The 19,208-nt window shown below is 41.1% G+C and overlaps 1 protein-coding gene across 3 annotated transcripts in view; it reads right to left on the reverse strand.

Annotated features, from left to right (window-relative positions):
- The window catches only part of FRMD3 (FERM domain containing 3), a 310,742-nt gene that overhangs the window by 122,109 nt on the left and 169,425 nt on the right, over positions 1-19,208 (reverse strand). For 2 of the 3 annotated variants that reach the window (XM_042913165.1, XM_042913164.1), the window contains exon 3: positions 17,640-17,682. In XM_042913165.1, coding sequence (XP_042769099.1) covers positions 17,640-17,682 — 43 coding nt within the window. Of the gene's footprint in view, positions 1-16,406; positions 16,467-17,639; positions 17,683-19,208 lie in introns of those variants that run through there. The other variant, XM_042913166.1, reaches the window with a different exon arrangement.

Genomic DNA, 19,208 nt, shown 5'->3' on the forward strand with positions numbered 1-19,208 from the left:
ATACATCTGAATTCATTCCACTATTTTCTTTTAATTGTCATTCAGGTTGCTTCGACATTTCTGTAATATTTTTATATACACCCTTGTGCATATTTCATCAAGTATTTATATTTTTATTTCTATAATACAGACTTCCAAATTTGGAATTGTTGGGTCAGTAGGTACATGCAAATGTTTTAAAGGGAGCTGAAAAAATAAAAGCCCACTGAAAGCAAACTGGGGAAAGAAGGATCACAGAAGAGGACTCCAAACTAGAGCTGTCATTTTCTCTTCCTCCTGGTCAGCATATCTGCTTACTGTGCCCTAGGCTGGCTTTAGTAGGTATCTGAGCTCACTGGCTACAAATCAGGACTCTTGACTTTGCCTAAGGAATCAGGCACTGAGGCTCAGACAGCTCCCCAGGCAACCATCTTTGAACACCCCTCACTGTAGGAAGTCCAGCCCAGGCATCCTCGTTCTCAGCCTCAGGCTCCAGAATGGTCTAATGCTTCTCCCACATGCAAAGCCCTTCCCTCATTTGGAGGAAGTTCTTAAGTAGTACTTATGGTCCTTCTGAGTCTTCTCGATAATAAACATCCTCCATTCTTCAACTGCTCTTCACATGAAACAGTTTGGAGTGCCCCATTCTGGGTATATTCTTGTCTATTTCCTCAAGCACCCCCCAGGGACTGCCACATCCACTAGGGTAAGGGGAACATCACCAGCCTCAGTTTGGACATAACTGTTGCTCCCCTTCACGAGCCTCATCTCATTGTTGATTCACTCTGAGTTTCAAATTGGCCAACACTCTTCATCTTTTTCATATATGCTGTTGCTAAGTCACACAGAAAGTCACATCTGACATCTTCCATTTTCTAGGACGTGATCATGGAAAAAATTAATACAAGGTACTGGGGATACACTCACCACCAGACCCATTATCAGAGAAGGGATGAGAGCACACAGCAGAAAAAAGAGACAACTTCAAGTCTGAAATTTTCTATCCATTTTCTTCTACCATCATATATATCCCTACTGTGTCTTTCTCTCATATTGATCCGGCATTATTGACCCCATGTTACCAATAAAAGAAAAAGAGTTTCCCCGTAAGTTAAAAGGAGCACATGACTTTGACATAGTGAACCATATATTGCACCAGGGATCTGAGCTGACGAGAAGTTCAACCTCCTTGCCCAGGCCTGAAAAAGTCAATGTGGCAACAGGCTTCTCCTTGAGAAACTCTCTTAAGGCTCTGGATGCAAAATTATATTACAAACCAAATAAGTTAAGGAATGCTTTTTGACAGGGCTGGATCAGGATGAAAAGATAAATAATTTCTCCCCCAAAATGTTAATCTAGTTATGGATGACAAGATTTATGAGGGTGTGGAGCTATATATCTTGTTCAACTTTTTATCCCCAGAGCTAATTATTGATAAAAGATGGACTCTGTCTGGCTGAATGAATGATTAACCCCAAACTTTGAGGCAGATGTCAAAAAAAAAAAAAAAAAAAAAAAAAAAACAACCATGCCCTACCATCACCATTCATCCCATCAAAATACTGGTCTAGAAGGCCCATGGTCTGAGTTATTACGGCAATTCCTAGGATTGAGATTTTTGAAAACTTCTGACCCCATATTTCAATTTCTGCCCTTCAACATCTGGAACAAATTCAGGGACTCTAGAGTTGGTTGGAATAGCTATTTCTAGAGGGAGGATTAATTAATTCAATCAACAAATGCTTATTGAGGACCTACTAGGTATTAGGCACAAGTTCAGATGTACAAGTAAGAGTAGCTATAAAAAGACAAAAGTTAGGTCTTCATGGAAGACATATTCTAGTGGAATAAACAGGCATACAATCAAAATTAATAAGTGAAATAAATAGGTCATTAGAAGGTCATAAATGCTATGATCAACAGAAAGTAAAGAATACAGCAGAAAGGATTTAAGGGGTGAAAAAAGACCACCCCCACCTCTGTTCCCTTTTACCCTCCCCACTATGACTAAATCCATGCAGGTAAGTGCAATTCTCTTTACTACCGTCCAGAAAACCAAAGAAGGGAAGAAATACGATTTAAAATGTTATGTCATTAAACCAGGGGATAGGGGAAAAGTCACTCCCAAAAGTGCTGGCACTGGTTTGGAGCACTGGCACGCACCCACACCAACTGGGTAACTAAATGTAAAAGTGAAACTGGTAACCAAAGTGTTAATGGGACTAATAAGTACAACTGTAACTCGTAACCCAAATCTGCTTGTTCTCGGAATACAGCCTGCAGCCATGTTTCCATAGATGGCATTCTTACCTGAGACCACGATAGCAAAATGTTAATTTAATTGTTTTGCAGAGACTCAAGGCTTTACCGTGAAACTGGCCAGAACCAGTCAAACTACTGGCCATCTCTTTGCGCATGTGTGTGAGTCCAATGGATGCACTTTTGACACAGAAGCACCTAAAACTCAACCCTTAGATCATACTAAGGATGCCACTGACAACGTAGGCAGAAGATCCCGACAGGTACAGAAAACAAGTCCCCTACTTATTACCGGATTCTGAAGTTACGTAGCTCCTCTCCTCTACACCCAGGTCCTTCTTCCATTGCCTTTAAGTATCCCTGATTCTCCTGCTTTGAGGAGGCAGATCTGCAGCTTGCCCCCCGCAAACATCTCCTTGTTTGGTTACCTCTCCAATAAACCCTTTCCTTGCTGCATATTTGATGTCTCAGTGATTGGTTTTGCTGTGTATTGGGTAAATGAACTTGGATTTGTGTACAAAAGGAGCCTTCCCACGATCAACCTGGCAGCTGGCTGGGACATGTCTAAATGTCCTGTTTATAAATGGCTGTTCCCTTGTAGAGATGAGCCTATTCCCTTCTCCAAGAGACTACAGGTCTATGCCATTCCAACTTCCACACCTTCTTATCCTTAAGCTACAGGAGTAAAAGGATGAAGGATGACTCTTATCTGTGCCAACCATTTGGTACATGATCAGTACCTGGAAACATCTGATGAAGGAGCTACCCAGGGAACAGGAACCACCAGACGTGGAGCCCACACCCTGAACTGGGACCCTATACCATGGTGTCATCATGAACAGCCACTGTGTGTCTTTACTAGACCAGGCAGCATGGTGGCCCCATGGGGGAAGACGCTGTAGCCCATTTCTACTGAGGTACTAAGGCTTCGGCATCAGTGACAGGGGCACACAGGGTGGAGGTAACCTCAAATCTCCCAAGGGATGAGTCCCCAGATTTGGAGGGGGACTTCCAACAGTGACTTCGAGCAAGCCACCTACATTCTCAGTTTCCTGCTCTGGAAGAGGGGACAGCACCAGGGGCCACATCTACCTTGCACAGGTGTTTGTACAGGCCCTTGGCAAGTGCACATGGCACACTACCTAAATATGAACTTTCGTTTCATTGGGATGTTTAGCCTACTCCTACTGGAAGAAGAGAAGGATATGAAGAGTTGGAAATGAGAAAAAGAGATGGAGAAGCCTGAATTGAATTCAGCTGAGAAACATTTACTCAGCCACGTAAGTGCTAAAAACAAGAATACCACTGAGTAGCAGAGGAGGGGGGAAATGCCAAAATCCACTTTAAAAATGCCTGGAGCACGTAACTGCACTGAGAATAACAGGGCCCCTGTCTCACAGAGGTCCGTTACCTGCCAGACGAGGGCTGGGGAGGCCAAGCGTCTCCATAGGACAGCTCAGTGGCCCCTTTGGGCATCAGCAGATCCCAGGTATTATCATTTGGGTAGCTGGTTAACACAGAACACGGGGAGAGGAACAGCCATTTATAAGGCAGAGACAGATTTTCTCATCTCCACTTTGAGATCTTGCCCAGAAATGGGGTTGGGGTGTGCAAGGATTAGCTGAGCAGGGTCCTGGGTGAAAACGAAAAAAACTACTTTCTATTTTTAACCAAGGACTGTTCTCAAATATTTATAAGAACAATTAGGGTTTGGGGGAGGTTTTTTCGAGAGGAACATCACTTAGCGGCCTGTCATAAAAGGAGTCTTCCTCCAATCGTGGTGTAGAGCTATAGGAAAACAAAAAGCATAACTGTAAGGACATACATATAAACACATGATCTTTATCGTAAACACTCAGGCTGACACCTATGAAGAAGCCACCCCCCAAACTCCTTTAAACTGCAGTTGAAGCTTAGAGCTGGTGGCTCCAGCAGATGTTAGGGCAACTCTTATAACTTGGACTATGTCTCTCCTGGGACTCCACGGCAGGGGCAGGGGCAGGGGCGGGGGGCACTGATCAATCTGTCAGATTTTAAGACTTGGGAGAAACACTGCAAAGCGTTTATTGTTGCCAACAAGACCTCTAGAGCCTGCAAACGGGAGGCTCGTTTCCCAAAGGGCCCCTAGCAGGCATCAGAGACTCCTGGTCTTCTCAGCACCACCAATACCTTTTTTTACTCTTAACCAAATGAACAATGTCCCTCCTGTGTCTTTCGGGGAGGGGGGCAGGGGCTTTACAGTGAGAACCGAGGGGCACACCCGACTTCATTGTGCATACAGCATGCATAGTGACACCAATGGATTTATCAGTGCTGTCTCTTCTACGAACCACTCAGGAGCACAAACTCTGTGCACATGCGCAAAAGGACACTTAAGCACCAAAAGGGCAGAGTATTACTCACTCATTCAACGAACTGTAACTCTTGGGATGTTTTAACGAGCCAGCCGGAGAACTGCTCTCTTAACGACTGCTCTCTTCTCGCTGGAAACGATTATGATCTTGCCGCGACAACTGTTACTATCATCATCATCAAGAGTGATAATCCCTCCGTCATTCTTCCACTGAAATGACAACCAGCAGCCTCCAAGATGCTACTGGCACTGTGTTGCCTCTACTTCCAAAGCAGAGAGGGTTGGTTGGTTTTTTTTTTTTTTCATTGTATTTAATTCAACCTCCTCCTGTTACAGTTCTCTTAGGTTGGAATCACACAGGCAGATGCGCCCACACACACAAATGGATGCACTGAGAACTTCGTAGGGGATCCTGGATCACCAAGCCGCTGCTTCACAAACACTTGCTCTCGGAACTCTCTGGCTGCCTGTGCTGTTCAGGAGAAGCTCTAACAGGGACTTTGGTCCACCACTTCTAATCTCAAGTTCAGCATTGGGACAAACTGCTACGGCCAAACTGAAAACTCTCAGCTTCCATTTCCTTCTCTGTAAAATGGGGATAATAATGGAACCAACCACCCAGATTAAGGATCAGTGAACTTTTACTTTTGACTTTGCGGGATTCAAGGGCTCTGTCTCAACTACTCTGCTCAGCTGGCATAAGGCAAAAGCAACAACAGACAAGATGTAGATCAATGGCATGGCTGTGTTCCAATATGACACTGAAATCTGAATTTCAGATCATCTTCACAGATCACAAAGTCTTGTCTTTTGCTTCCCCCTCCCCAACCATTTAAAACTATGAAAACTACTTTTAGTCAATAGGCCATAAAAAACAGATGGCAGGCTGCTTTTGGCCTCAGGGCCATAGTTCGTTGATCCCTGATATAGAGCCCATGATGAGGATTATATGAGTTAATGACATAAAGCTCTCAGCAGACTGTCTGAGACCTAAGTACTCAACCCATAGGATTTGTTACTATTCTAGAGGACAAAAAAGAAACTGATGTAGATGAGGGAAAGCCCTTCAACTTGACCTAGACCTACATAAGAATACCTCAGAGCTACCGTGGGTTGGTTCTAGACCACCACAATAAAGCAAATATCTCAATAAAGTCAGTCAAATGAATTTTTTGGTTTCCCCACTTTGCTCCCTGAGAGCAGGGTGCAATGACCTGAGAATTTTAGCAAAACAAAAACAAAAACAAAAAGTTAGCAAAAGTACATGAAACTGAAGGCAGGAGATCCAGGTGTCTGCTTGCTGCAGATGTTGTATAACTAACTACACCCTGAGGAATCATGTCGGTAGGTGTGAATCAACTAGTAATGATGATAATTATAAAAGCCAAGTTCAATGACTTATGTAACTGCATACTAAGATTTTATACTATAAAATTGCATCCAAAAATGAGGCATTATAAAGGATTTCCAACCAAATGGAAAGAGACCTGAATAAAACCACCTACTTGACCCATGTTTGCATTGCCTCCAGTACTCCCATTCCAAGCATGGAATCTCCTGGTCCATCGGGGTTATCATTCACACATTTAGACCACTCACACATGTATAGGTTTGAATTGTGTGGCCCAGGAAACAACATGGGTGCTCCTGAAGGTAGAAAGAAGCCCCTGGAAGGTATCTCGCAGTGATTCAAGGGTGATGCTCTTTTCCTTCTGCTCTCTCCGATACCCCATCCCCTCCCTCCTTCCAAAGAGGAGGGGTATTGGGTCCTCCCTGAAGCCCAAGAACTGACCATTATACCCAGTAAAAATGACATCAGTGTCACCAACCATACCATAAGGACAAGCCTAAAAATTATCAGTCTGTGACTTACCGCATGTGCATATCATTTAGAATTGCACACCATAATTTAAGGGTGTTTTTTTTTTTTTTGTCATGACTCTCACTACCATCATTTCTTTCCATATTGGAAATAACACAAGAGTGCGACATGAAGACCACTTATAGGCCCAGACTGCAAGGACTTTCTGATACAAGGACCAAATGTGGGAATTTTCAGTGAAACAGTTGTACCTGGAAGAAAAAGAGATACCATGCCAAACCTACTGAGCTATCACTAGAATAACAGAAGCTGGCTTCCAAAGCTGGAGAGAAGCAATGGAATGAAGAAAGCTGGAAAGAATGAAAACAGCCACAACTAAACCACAACAGCTGGAGACCTACAGTTACTTGATTTATGCAATGGGTTTTCATCAGGTGTGTGTTTTGATTTGTTTTTAAAGAACACGACAGTTGATCTTCTTTTACCTGGTCCCTAAAAGGAACATTTTTGATTCTAGTCCACAAGCATTTATTAGGTACTGATTACATGCATAGCCCTAGCTTAAGCCATGGACCAGGTGAAGAAATCTTCCAAATTAAATACAGGGGATATGATTAGACAAGTATATAATGAGGCCAATGGGACAGGCCGCCCCAAGAGGTCAGAGATGGGGTTACTGTCATTATGGGTGTCTGGAGAAGTAAAATGTATGAAACTTTACTATCAGAAGCATATGATCGAGGTCTGCAAGAAAGAACACATACAACAAGTGGGGAAATGAGCCACAAAGCAAAAGCATGAAGGTAACTGAAAGAATAAACAGAAACATTAAAGGATGTGGGAGATCTGAGTGGAGGTCACTCAGTGCAGTGGGCTGGGTAGTGTTCCCTGGGAAATTCCTGCCCACCTAGAACATCAAAATTTAACCCTCTTTGGAAATAGGGTCTTCGCGATGTAATTAACATGAAGTCCTACTGGGTTAGAGTGATCCCTAAAGCCAATGACTGTTACCTTTGTAAGAGAAAGGAAACAGACTTGGACACAGACACAGAGAAACAGGGAGAAAGTGATACGAAGATGGCGATAGGAATTGGAATGATACAGCTACAAGCCAGGGAAGGAACACCAAGGCCAGCCAGCAACCACCAAGAGCAAGAAGAGGCAAGGAAGAATTCTCTCCTAGAGCCTTCAGAGGGAGCATGGCCCTGCTGATACCTTGAGTTCAGACTTCCAGTCTCCACAACTGTGAGAAAATGGATTTCTGTTTTTCTAAGCCACCCAGTGGGGATAGTTTTGTTATGGCAGCCCTCGAGGAAACCAACGTACTCAGCAAACAGAGTCACTGGAAGAACAAAACCGGTGGCAGGCAGGCATCCAAACTGGCCTCGTGGATAGGTATGGGACCTACGGTTTTTCTCCTTCTGTTCCTCACCCCAGAGCAAAAATCTAGGCTCCTTGTACTCTCTCTGTATGCTGCAGAAGAAGATACATTCCCCTTTGAGGAAATTATTCAGCAGCAAGGGGACTATTCAGTAGATTAGGCTCAAGGGGTGCTGGAAAGCTAAAGAATGCCACATAAATACAAAGTTTCACAAAGAGCGCCATCAGAGAGAGAAATTACATGCCCTCTCAGGCTTCCAGGCAGAGCCGTCATAACTTCAGGGAAGGAACGCTCCAGACACCAGCCAGCAAACTTGACTCGACATTGCTCTATGGCTGAGTTACACCATGTATTATGCAGAAGCTGGCGGTAATCCCCATCCTGATTTGCATGCAGAAGCCACTGTCAAGCACCCCTGTTCCTTCAGGGTGCTTGGCAGCAGCACAGTGTCTGATAAATAGAGCAAGAAGGTGATCTTAACTACCCAGCGGAGCTAATCAGGTACCAGCCAGGATTAAGCAGAGAACCTCCCTGGAGGTGAGCCTTCTTTCATCTAGGTATGTTTTTGCTATAGCAGATTTTTTTTTTTATTTTTATGCTTATTTATTGGGGGGGGGGGGAGAGCATGAGTGGGGGAGGGGCAGAGAGAGAGGAAGACACAGAATCTGAAGCAGGCTCCAGGCTCAGAGCTGTAGGCACAGAGCCCGACGCGGACCCATGAACCGCAAGACCATGACCTGAGCCTAAATCGGATGCTTCACCGACTGAGCCACCTGGGCGCCCTTCTATAGTACATTCTTAATGCATAATGAACTTTGATTCCTCCCTTCCTCACTCCCCACTTCTCTCCCCCCTAACTTTCCCTCTCCCCCCTAACTTTCCCTCTCCCTCTCTTTCTCAATTTTTACATAAAACAGTCTCTCCTTCTGTTTGTTTTCTCTTTATTACCAAGAGATCTAGGAAAATATTCTCATTGTAAAAGATATGAGTAGGGGTACCTGGGTGGCTCAGACCATTAAGCATCTGACTCTTGATTTCGGCTCAGGTTATGGTCCCATGGTTCATAGGTTTGAGCCCTGCATCAGGCTGTGCTGAGCATGGAGCCTGCTTGGGATTCTCTCTCTCTCTCTCTCTCTCTCTCTCTCTCTCTCTCTCTCTCTCTCACACACACACACACACACACACACACACACACACACAAAATAAACTTTAAAAAAAGGATCTGAGTAAAACATATAAATACTTAAAAATATGCAGTTATTTTGAGAGAGAGAGAGAGACAGAGAGAGAGAGAGAGATAATGAGAATGCAAGCAGGAGAGGGGCAGGGGGAGAGAGAAGAGAGAGAAGACACACACACACACACACACACACACACACACACACACACACAGAGAGAGAGAGAGAGAGAGAGAGAGAGAGAGAGAGAGAATCCCAAACAGGCTCCATGCACAGAGCCAGACGCAGGGCTCAAACCCACCAACCACAAGATCACAACCTGAGCCAAAATCAAGAGTCAGATGCTTAACCAACTGAGCCACTCAAGTGCCCCCAAAATATAACTATATATAATAGAATGTATTTCATCACCTCCCTCTACCCTACTCTCTTCCCCTGAGGTAACCAGTTAGTACAGACGTTTGCAGAATTTCTCTGCACTTACATATTCATCTAAAATAATCTGTTTAGGGGCACCTGGGTGGCTTGGTCGGTTAAGCGTCCGACTTTGGCTCAGGTCATGATCTCATGATTTGTGAGCTCGTGCCCCACGTCGGGCTCTGTACTGACAGCTTGGAGCCTGGAGCCTGCTTTAAATTCTGTGTCTTCCTCTCTCTGACCCTCCCCCGTTCATGCTCTGTCTCTCTCTGTCTCAAAAATAAATAAACATTGAAAAAAAATTTTTTTAATAAAATAAAATAATCTGTTTATTTTCATATATAGGGATCATTCTCTAGGTGGTATCTTTACCTGCTTTCTTAACTCCAAGATCTATCTAATAAATTTTTCAGTGTCAATACTACAGGCTAATGACTGTCTGTATTCCACAATTTATTCAGCCTTGCCAAAATTACAGGCTTTTCATTTCTTCCAATTCTCGGTGCTATAAGCAACACTACAACAGATATCCTTGCATTAATATATACCTGTGCTTGGATAAACTTTGCTTTCAATAGATTCATGGAGATGAGCTCATTGGATCAAAAGACATAGGCATTTTTTTTAAACACATCTACACTTTTACTTCTGATTTACACTTTAAACATCCCAGGTACTTTCTTTGAATTCACCACTTAGTCTCATAAATTTTGATGTTGAATATTGTTAATCATTCTAAACTAACCTATGAAGCATATCATTGCACAGTGCAAAATTAAAATTCAAGAATCTCCTATACAAAGCAGTTTATTCTACACAGAGAGAAAGTTAACTCATCAGATGAGTCCAAATGAGCGATGGCTGATGCCTTTAGAGAGAATTTTAATTCAACAACAAAAATGTAATCAAATCAGCTAAAACATAATTTTTATATTACCTTCCAGCTACTTTTTTGAGCGCTTTGACAAAAATGAAAGAACTAAAAGGAATCCAATGGTTAAATTACCACCATTTTGTTATAGTTCTTCACTTATTATGCCCAGGACAGATCATTTGTCATTAGCATGTGAAGGACGCAGACATCTTTAATCTAGAAAGATATGTCCAAATTTCCCTCCCAAATGGCTTTTCTAGTTTATACGCCCCCACCAGAAGTGTTACCCTTATCCTCATCAATTGGATATTATCAGTATTAACCATTTTCCCAGTGTAACAAAAAATACCTTAATTTACATTTTCCTTGTTACTAATGATATTGAGCACCTGTTTATGAGTTTCCTGGCCATTTATTTTTATTCCTTCTACGGGTCTTTACACATTTTTTATTGAGTTGTTTATCTTCGGGTTTATACCATCACACTTTATAGATTCTGCATATTTACGACTCGTTAGGTAGTTGGCAAATGCTCTTCCATTATTTATTTTGCTTGTGTTTTAATTTATTTATAATTTGTTTTATACTCATTCACTCGACAAATATTTACTGAAAATCTACTGCTCATTTGCAGTAGCAAAGCAAATATTCTGGTACATGAGTTTAATTTTTCCACAAATTTGTCAGCATTTTGCTTCATTATTTCTGTTTTTTATATTTTCCTTAGGAAGCCCTATTCCACAATTATAAGAAATAGTCCTGAATTTTTACCTAAAACTTGTATAGATGATTAAATATATTGGGCTTTTGAATTTATCAGGAATTAATCCCATGGTGTGAGGTAGGTCTTTAGCTTCTTTTCTTTTTCCAAGTGGAAAGGCAATCCATAAAATCATGCCTTGAAATCCATCTTTCTGATAGGAAATACAATCTTTATCATAACCCATATTCTCACAAATAATAGGTCAGTTTGAAGGGTTTTTTTCTTTTTCTGTTTGGTTTCTTTTCCTATTCCTGTGTCTATCTTAACGTGTCTATCACGAGGACTCAATAATTATAGCTCATATGCCTTGATTTGCTACCTAATAAAACAAGGACCCTATCATTGTTCTTTTTCACATATTTATCAGCTATTCCGAAGCATTTTCTTTTGTAAATGAGCCTTTTTCACATTTTTTTAAATGTTTATTTTGAGAGAAAGAGAGACAGACAGACAGATAGACCATGAACAGGGAACGGCAGAGAGAGAGGGAGCCACAGAATCCGAAGAAGCAGGCTTCAGGCTCTGAGCTGTCAGCACAGAGCCTGACATAGGGCTCAAACTCACAAACCATGAGATCATGACCTGAGCTGAAGTTAACGCTTAACCGACTGAGCCACCCAGACGCCACTGTAAATGAGCTTTAGAATCAGTTTGTTAAATGCCATAAGGGATCTCACTGATATTTTGATCTGAAAATTATCTGAAGGTATGCATTAATTTGCAAAAAAAATTGACCTTCGCAATATCAAATGGAAGCTAAGAAGTCTCCATTTACTGAACTCTTTTTATCTACTCCACAATAAAATTTCAAAATTTATATGGATTTTGCACATTTCTTGTTATATTTATTTGTGAGTAATTTATGTTTTTATTTGTTATTGCTATTGTAAGCAATAGCCCTTTTTCCCATTACATTTCAGAAATAGTTGCTGCTTATGAATAAGTATTGTTTCAGGATATTAATCTTGTATCCAAGGACAAAAACCAGTATCAATTGTGGGTGGGGGGTGAGGAAGGAAGACAAGTAGAGAGCCTGGAGAGACCCAGAGGACACAACCACATTTAAGATGCTATATGGAGCTACGCAAAGGCATCCAGCACCCCTGAACACCCTAGATTGGCTGAACAGAGTGAGGCATGGGAGCAAGACAAAGAAATCCTGGAGTAGTTTGGGGAAGTGTTGTGTTACGACTTTGAAGGACACTGAAGGACACTGTGAGTGTCAGTGAAGGACACTGAAGAAATGGCCCCATGCTGTGTTTAAGCAGAGGAGCACCTTACATGGTGTACATAAGTTTTCCTGAGGCTGAAGCATGGCACAGAAGAGGCTGAGCAGTGTCTGCCTGTCCCAGTGGTAAATACAGAAGTGCTAAGAGCCAGTGAGTGAAAGGTACCTGGAGAGGGCACCACCAGAGTGACACTCTGTAGACGTGCAGGGCAAGACCATGGCCAGAAGCACAGGTCTTAGCAGCATATGCCAGCACACACTGAAAGGCCAAATGGGACCAGTCACATTCCGAGAGGGTGCAGTGGGGAAAGAGGGCAGCAACCAAAGGCCAAGTCACAGAAGACAGGCCAGAGGAAGATTCAGAGGACTGGGCACAAGAGAGATGTCACCCTCACCGCCATGATGATACGTAAGCTTCCCCTGCCTCATGATGCCATTCTGGGAATGGAGAAAGAGGAAAAGCTCTCGGTATGGGAAAAATACCCCAATACGGAAGTATGCACTTTCAAGTGACTATGTTTAAATAATGAATTCACTGAGTAATTTCCTGAAAGAGATCAAATTCTAAACTGGCAGATCTTAAATTACCCTGAAGTGGCAAGACTGAACTTTTTTGTCCCCAAAGGAAAAGAGGCTCACAGCAAATTGAATTCAGTCATGGGGAAATAATGTCACATTTGTGCATGTCTGAGTCATAATGTATAACTTTTTAAAACCTCTTCATGCTAATACAGTTTTTGTGGTTAAATAGATCCTACAAGACATGAAAGTTCTGTTCTCTTGATGTGTGCTACTACATGTGAACACACTAAACTACATTCTCCAGTTATGGGAACAAGGCCAAAATCTGTAGGGTATAGGTGAGAACATTCACTATTCCTACATGGGAAAGAAAGACTATGAAAACCAAACATCCAAAATATGCCATTTCATTTAACACTTAATCTGCAGACAACCCACTATCTGAATACTCTGGAAAGAAAAAGATGAAAGCACAGTCCACATTTGAACTTATGGACATGCAATGATGGAATAGGGAAATGAAGAAGATATTCCCCTTAATGCTGCCCAAATTATGTAGCCTACCTTCATTTTGACCTAGTCAACAAGGAACGATAAAAAGTTTGATCTGAAGGTTCCAGTTCCAGGAAGTACTGATTCATTGCACCCTACCCTGTCTCTCCCACTGAATGCAGCTATAAAACCTGGACAGAATGTGTACAGCAGCTACCTAAGGACACTGGAAAGTAAATAATAGTAGGTAGAGTGGAAAAGACAACAAGAATTCAAAGGACCACTGAACTGGTGTTGGATTCTCCACAGTCTTTTCCTATGGTATCCCCTGGAGAGATCTCTGAGATACTGGAAGGGCACCACCATGGATGGTGAAAGCTCCAAGAGAAGCTCCTAGTTAAGGCAAAGGGGGCTCTGGCAGCAACAGAGCAATAGCAAATGGGTTGGAGATTTTCTTGTCTGGAAGTTTTTAACCTACTTTCTTTGATAATTACAAAAATTCTCAAGTTATGTATTTCATATTGGGTGAGTTTTGGTAATTCCTGGTATTTGAAGAATGAGCCCATTTCATCTAAGCTGCCAAACTTAAATGCCCAGAGTTGTTCTGTGGGGTCTGTAGTGATAGCCTCTCTTTCATTCCTGGTATTGGTAACTTGTGTCTTCTATTTTTTTTTCTTTATCAGTCTTGCTAGAGGCTCATCACTTTCTTGATATTTACAAAGACCAATTTTTTAAATTAATTTTGTTTCATGTATCCACAAACAAAGCAACTTGGCTGATTGTCCGAGTAATTAATGCTGATTCAAGAAGCCAGTCTCAAAGGATTGCATGCTTTAGGATTCTATTTATATGACATTCTCAAAGGACACAAACTATACTGACAGAACAAATCAGGGGTTGCTAGTGGTTAGGGCAGGAGGTGTGTGACTACAAAAGGAGAGGACAAGGGAGGTTTTGAGGGTGATGGATAGAGTCTCTACCCTGACTGTACTGGAGATTATACAAACCTGTATGTTAAAATTTATAGAACTATACACCAAAATTAGGTCAATTTTACCTTATGTTCATTTAAAAAGTAAAATTTAAGTTCAGAGGAGAAAAAAGACTTTGGTTTAAGAAGTTTTTCCACTTTAAAATGTATACCAAACTAAGGAGCTGTCCAACTAACTATTCTCTCAATTAAATATTTTTCTTCCTTAATATTTGGAGTCAACATAAAAATAAGTTTGATTCTGCCTATTTTCAACAAGATTCGGGGGAAACAAGCACTGTCATGTAACATTGTTGGGAATAACTTACTATAAGGTCTTTAAATGGATATTTATCACTAAGGAAATGAAAAATATGTATAACTTTTAATCCAACAATTTCATTTCTAAAAGGAATTTCTAATACAGATGTACTTGCATAAGATTCAAGAAAGTACATACAAGAATGTTTATTGTAGCATAATGTATAATAGCAAAATATTAGAAAATATTTTGATGTCTATTAATTATACATTCATGTAATTGTCAGCCATTTTTAAAATGAAGCCAGTCATCAATCACCGATACTAAAAAAACAAAAAAAAAAAAACAAAAAAACCCTCTAAAATTACTAAAAAATAATAACGTGAAGAAAAATGTTTACAGATTGATCTCATTTTTTGTTTATAAAAGGTCTCACATACATTGGGGAAGTTTATATATACATAAGAAATCCCAGAAGGATATACAAAATATTATTAACAGTTATTTCTTCAGAGTGGGCTTGGAGATACAAGGGGGAAGAGAAAGGAAATAGTTTGAGTTTTAATTGTAAATTATTTTGAACTAAGAAAAAGCATGGACATTTAAAACCTATTTTAATACATGAGGTGTGGATATCTATGTGAGGTAATGGATATTAACTAATCTTACCATGGTAATCATTTTGCACCATATACATATATCAAATCATTATGTTACACATCTTAAACTTATACAATGTTACATGTCAATTATATCTCATTAAAATTGAAAACCTTTAAATAAAAAGTAAAATAAAAATAAAGTTTTAAAAAATACTAGTAAGAAATAATAATGCCTTTGTAGAGAGTTTGTTAATCAGGGCAGCTGACCTCAGCCAACCCTGGGAAACACCATTCCTAGAAACACCCATAGGTAAAGGTATCTCAATAGGGTCAGGGAAAAGAACCTGAAAGTCTACCATCAAACCATTCCTCCAAGAAATTTTGTCCTCAATGGCTTCTCAAAAGCAGTCAAAGTATAAAAGGATACCCAAGAAGGAAGTTGCCTGGAGTTCTGCAACCAGATACATCCTTTTTCGATGAGTTCCAGGAGTTGAACCCAGTTTCTCTGGGTTAACAATATACAAGCCCTATTTTAAATTTTTTTCTAATTTAAAGTTAATGTTTCCAGGATATACATATAAGAATAAAGAAATTCTTGATACTAAAAGACACCATCATCAACAACAACAAAACTAGATTTGTGATCTTGGAAAAATTACGTAATTTCTTGTTCAGTAATGTCCTCAAAAATACAATAGACTGGGTGATGGACAAGACCTTTACCACTTCCTAGAGCTAGTGAGTCACCCCATCTGGTTTGGAAATTGAATTTTACACAGCTTTTATCCAGATTCAGATTTCATTTGTCATTAGATTGACATTACCCAGTAGTCAAATGTCAATCTTTAAAACATTTTTACCAAACATTATACATTTCCAGTTGGTTGTTCAGGTTTACTTAGCATGGGAACAAAGCTCTTAAGCAGCAAATTCTTTACAAATTACAAGTTTTTTTTTTTCTTCTAAGTACTGAAATACATCCGACTTTAAAGATATTTATATTTTTAAACTGTGTGTAGCCTAAGGAAAATATTGCATGACATTGAAGAACCAAAGTCAAAGAATCATTAAATATGAAAATAAGTTTACTGAAAAATTGTCTAAACACGTTTACATACATAAACAAAAATATCAAAACTTAGTAGCCAAGGGATAAAAGCTAGGCATCAGCAATTTTTTTGGACATGCTATTCACTCTTATTATCCTGCATATCATTCTATATGGAGCCTCCTGATAACTGTCCTGCTATTTCTTCTTGGATGCCTGACCCAATTCTATTCCAGTTACACCCCAACGCACTGACCTCTCTGGACTTCACATGTCCACTGCTGCCCTTGTTTTCACCTCATACATCTTTACTGCCAGCTCCCTGCAACAGCCATGGCTCCCAGCAGCCATGGGCATTAGCCTGCCACAGAACAACTTAGTTGTCCTTCTTGCATTGATCCAGAGTTTGTTTACTCCTGAGACATAGGGGAGGGAAGGAAGAAGAATGGGAAGGGATAAAAAGAAGGAGGGATGGGGGGGAAGGGAACAAGAGAGGGAGGATGGGGGGAGGTGGGGAAAGAGGGTTAAGCAATAAATGTATTAGTGGCTAGTTTGCCATCCGTGTTTGGTTTCTTCCTTCTTCCACTTAAAAGGCCTGCCCAGAATAATTTCTTCATATTTGAAAAAGGAAAGAATCCCCTGAATAATGATAAATGACATAATATGCACTAAACTGATTTCTGATGAGAAACTGATTTATCGCCTACATTTCAGAGCCGTGGGAAAGTTGACATGGAGGGATAAATGGATTTCAGGGCAGGCAATGAATTTCTGAAATGCATTTCAGAAGCCCTCCTCCGAGCCATAAATAAAAGCAGGTTGCCTACAGCCTGGCACAGATGACCAGGACAAAACACCATGCCATCTAGGATCTAGTCAACACCCTCTTCACAATGCCCAAAGTAGATGACCAGATGTTCTAGAAAGACGTTTCCCAAGGCAACTTCCCTCTGTTTCCCCCCACCAAAAAAAAAAAAAAAAAAAAAAAAAAAAAAAAAAAAGGCAGTTCAGAACATCATGAGGGCTTGAAAACAATTACTAAGGGGGAAAATTATTGTATGGAGTTTGAGGAGTACAAAAGAATAATACAATCTTCAATAAAGTTACTGGCAAGATTCTAGTTTCAAAATACACCTGTTTTCCTTATCCCCCCAAGACTGCACCTCCCATCCTGAACCACCTACTAGCAACCTCCACAATCCAAAGGAACCAGGTACCTGGTGATTATGTTGAACAGATACTTAGTCATCTAATTCCAACGTTCCTGTTCAAATATGAAATATGAAGGTAAGGTGATAGTGACTTCAAGGAAGGCAAAGGCCAGAAAATAAGAGAAGTTACACAGCACCCACTAAGAGAGAGAAGCCCCCACCCACACATGTTCATTTCCCTCCATCCATTTCTTCCCTGGCAGGAGAAACTTTGTTAAGAGACAGGACCTCTCTTTGGACATTTCGTAGCAAAAGTGAAACCACAGATTGACACTTACATTTCATTTGCTTGGAGATGGACTTGTTAGGTTCAAGCCAGTGCTAGGAAGAAAAAAGCAGAGATCATGGGTCAAACGGCTGAACCATACACATGACACATACTTAATAACTAAAAGAAATTTAATACAGATAGTCTTTTTCCAAAGTACAGTCTTGGTTCCCATAGATATTCCTCAAGGTTCTGCCTTCTGAAGATCAATACAAACAATTCTGCAAGAAGAATACAACAGGCAAGGGTATAAATTACAGAGAATTAGTACTTTCTGAGTAGTGTATGAGTCACACAGTTGCTAAGAGAGAAGAACAAGGGAGAGAACATGCACTTCAATGGGATATTCTCACGGCTCCAGTGGACTCCTAGGTGATACAGTTCCATTGCTCTGGGCAAGTCACAGATGGCTGAAGACTTTGACATCCATGACCTCAAAGAGTCACAGTCCAAGACAGTTTCAGCACCCTGTTCCCCTGCCTGGTAGCCTCTGTTCAGGTGAACAGTGGGCCAAGCCAGCATTAGCCCCGTCACAGAGGCAATTCTCCCTTTATAGTAGGGAGGAACAGAGGACTTTAAATATCTAACTTCAAAGGCCTGAGATCATCCAGAAGAAAAACCAACTGTACCACAAAACAAAGATGCCCAAAGACTTGGGTAGCTCAGAATGGTGTTAGTGACAGGCATTCAAAGCCGATACCATGCTGGGCCCAGTGGCTGGCTCATTCCACACCACGTGTGGGGGTCACTTCAACATGCTAAGAGCCAGGCGACTTTTGAGATCACTAACCAGGGTGTCCCTGAAGCCACTTGGGAAATGTCAAGAAGCGTCACTCTGTACACCTGCGGTTTATAAAGACACTATGAGGAGTGCCACTGGTATCCACCGGGAGATCAGAGAGCCCACACTCACCGGGCATCCCCCACGCTCAATACTAGAGACAAAAGAGGATGCTCACCATGAGTTGAGGCTTACACCCCATTTGTGCCATCCAGCAAGCCTCAAAGTACTGTATTGTCCCTACCCTTTGATATCCATGCGCAACCATGAAGTTTAATAAGCACTAGCATTGGTTGAGGGCTTCCTAAATGTCAGGTGTTACTCTAAGCAATTCCATGGGTCATCATTACCACCCCATTTACAGATGCGAAATCAGGGAGCTCAGAATATTAAACAACTAGCCTAAGGTCACCCAGAGAACAAATGGTGAGGCAGTGCGCAGCGGGATTCCAGAGCACAGGCCCTTAACCTTGGCCATTCTGCCTCCCAACAGATCAGTTTGCTCTAAAACATATTAGTCTCCTCAACAAACATCACTTCTTTCCCCAGGAGCTGAAAAATTGAGCAGTCAAATCAATAGTTTCCAATCCAGGGTGTCAGAGCTCTGCAACCTTCAAAAACAAGACTAGGGGTCTTTTAACTACGTCAGCATCGTGAAGAGAAAGGCACAGAAAACCGTGCCTTTACCTCTGACGTATCGCACAAACTGAAAGAGCAAGTTTCTTTGCTTCTGATCAAAACTCTATCAGTTCATCTTGAGAACGCTGTTTATCTCCTTTTTTCATTTTTTTAAATTGT

This window comes from Panthera leo, chromosome D4 (genome assembly GCF_018350215.1).
Source record: "Panthera leo isolate Ple1 chromosome D4, P.leo_Ple1_pat1.1, whole genome shotgun sequence".
Lineage (NCBI taxonomy): Eukaryota > Metazoa > Chordata > Mammalia > Carnivora > Felidae > Panthera > Panthera leo.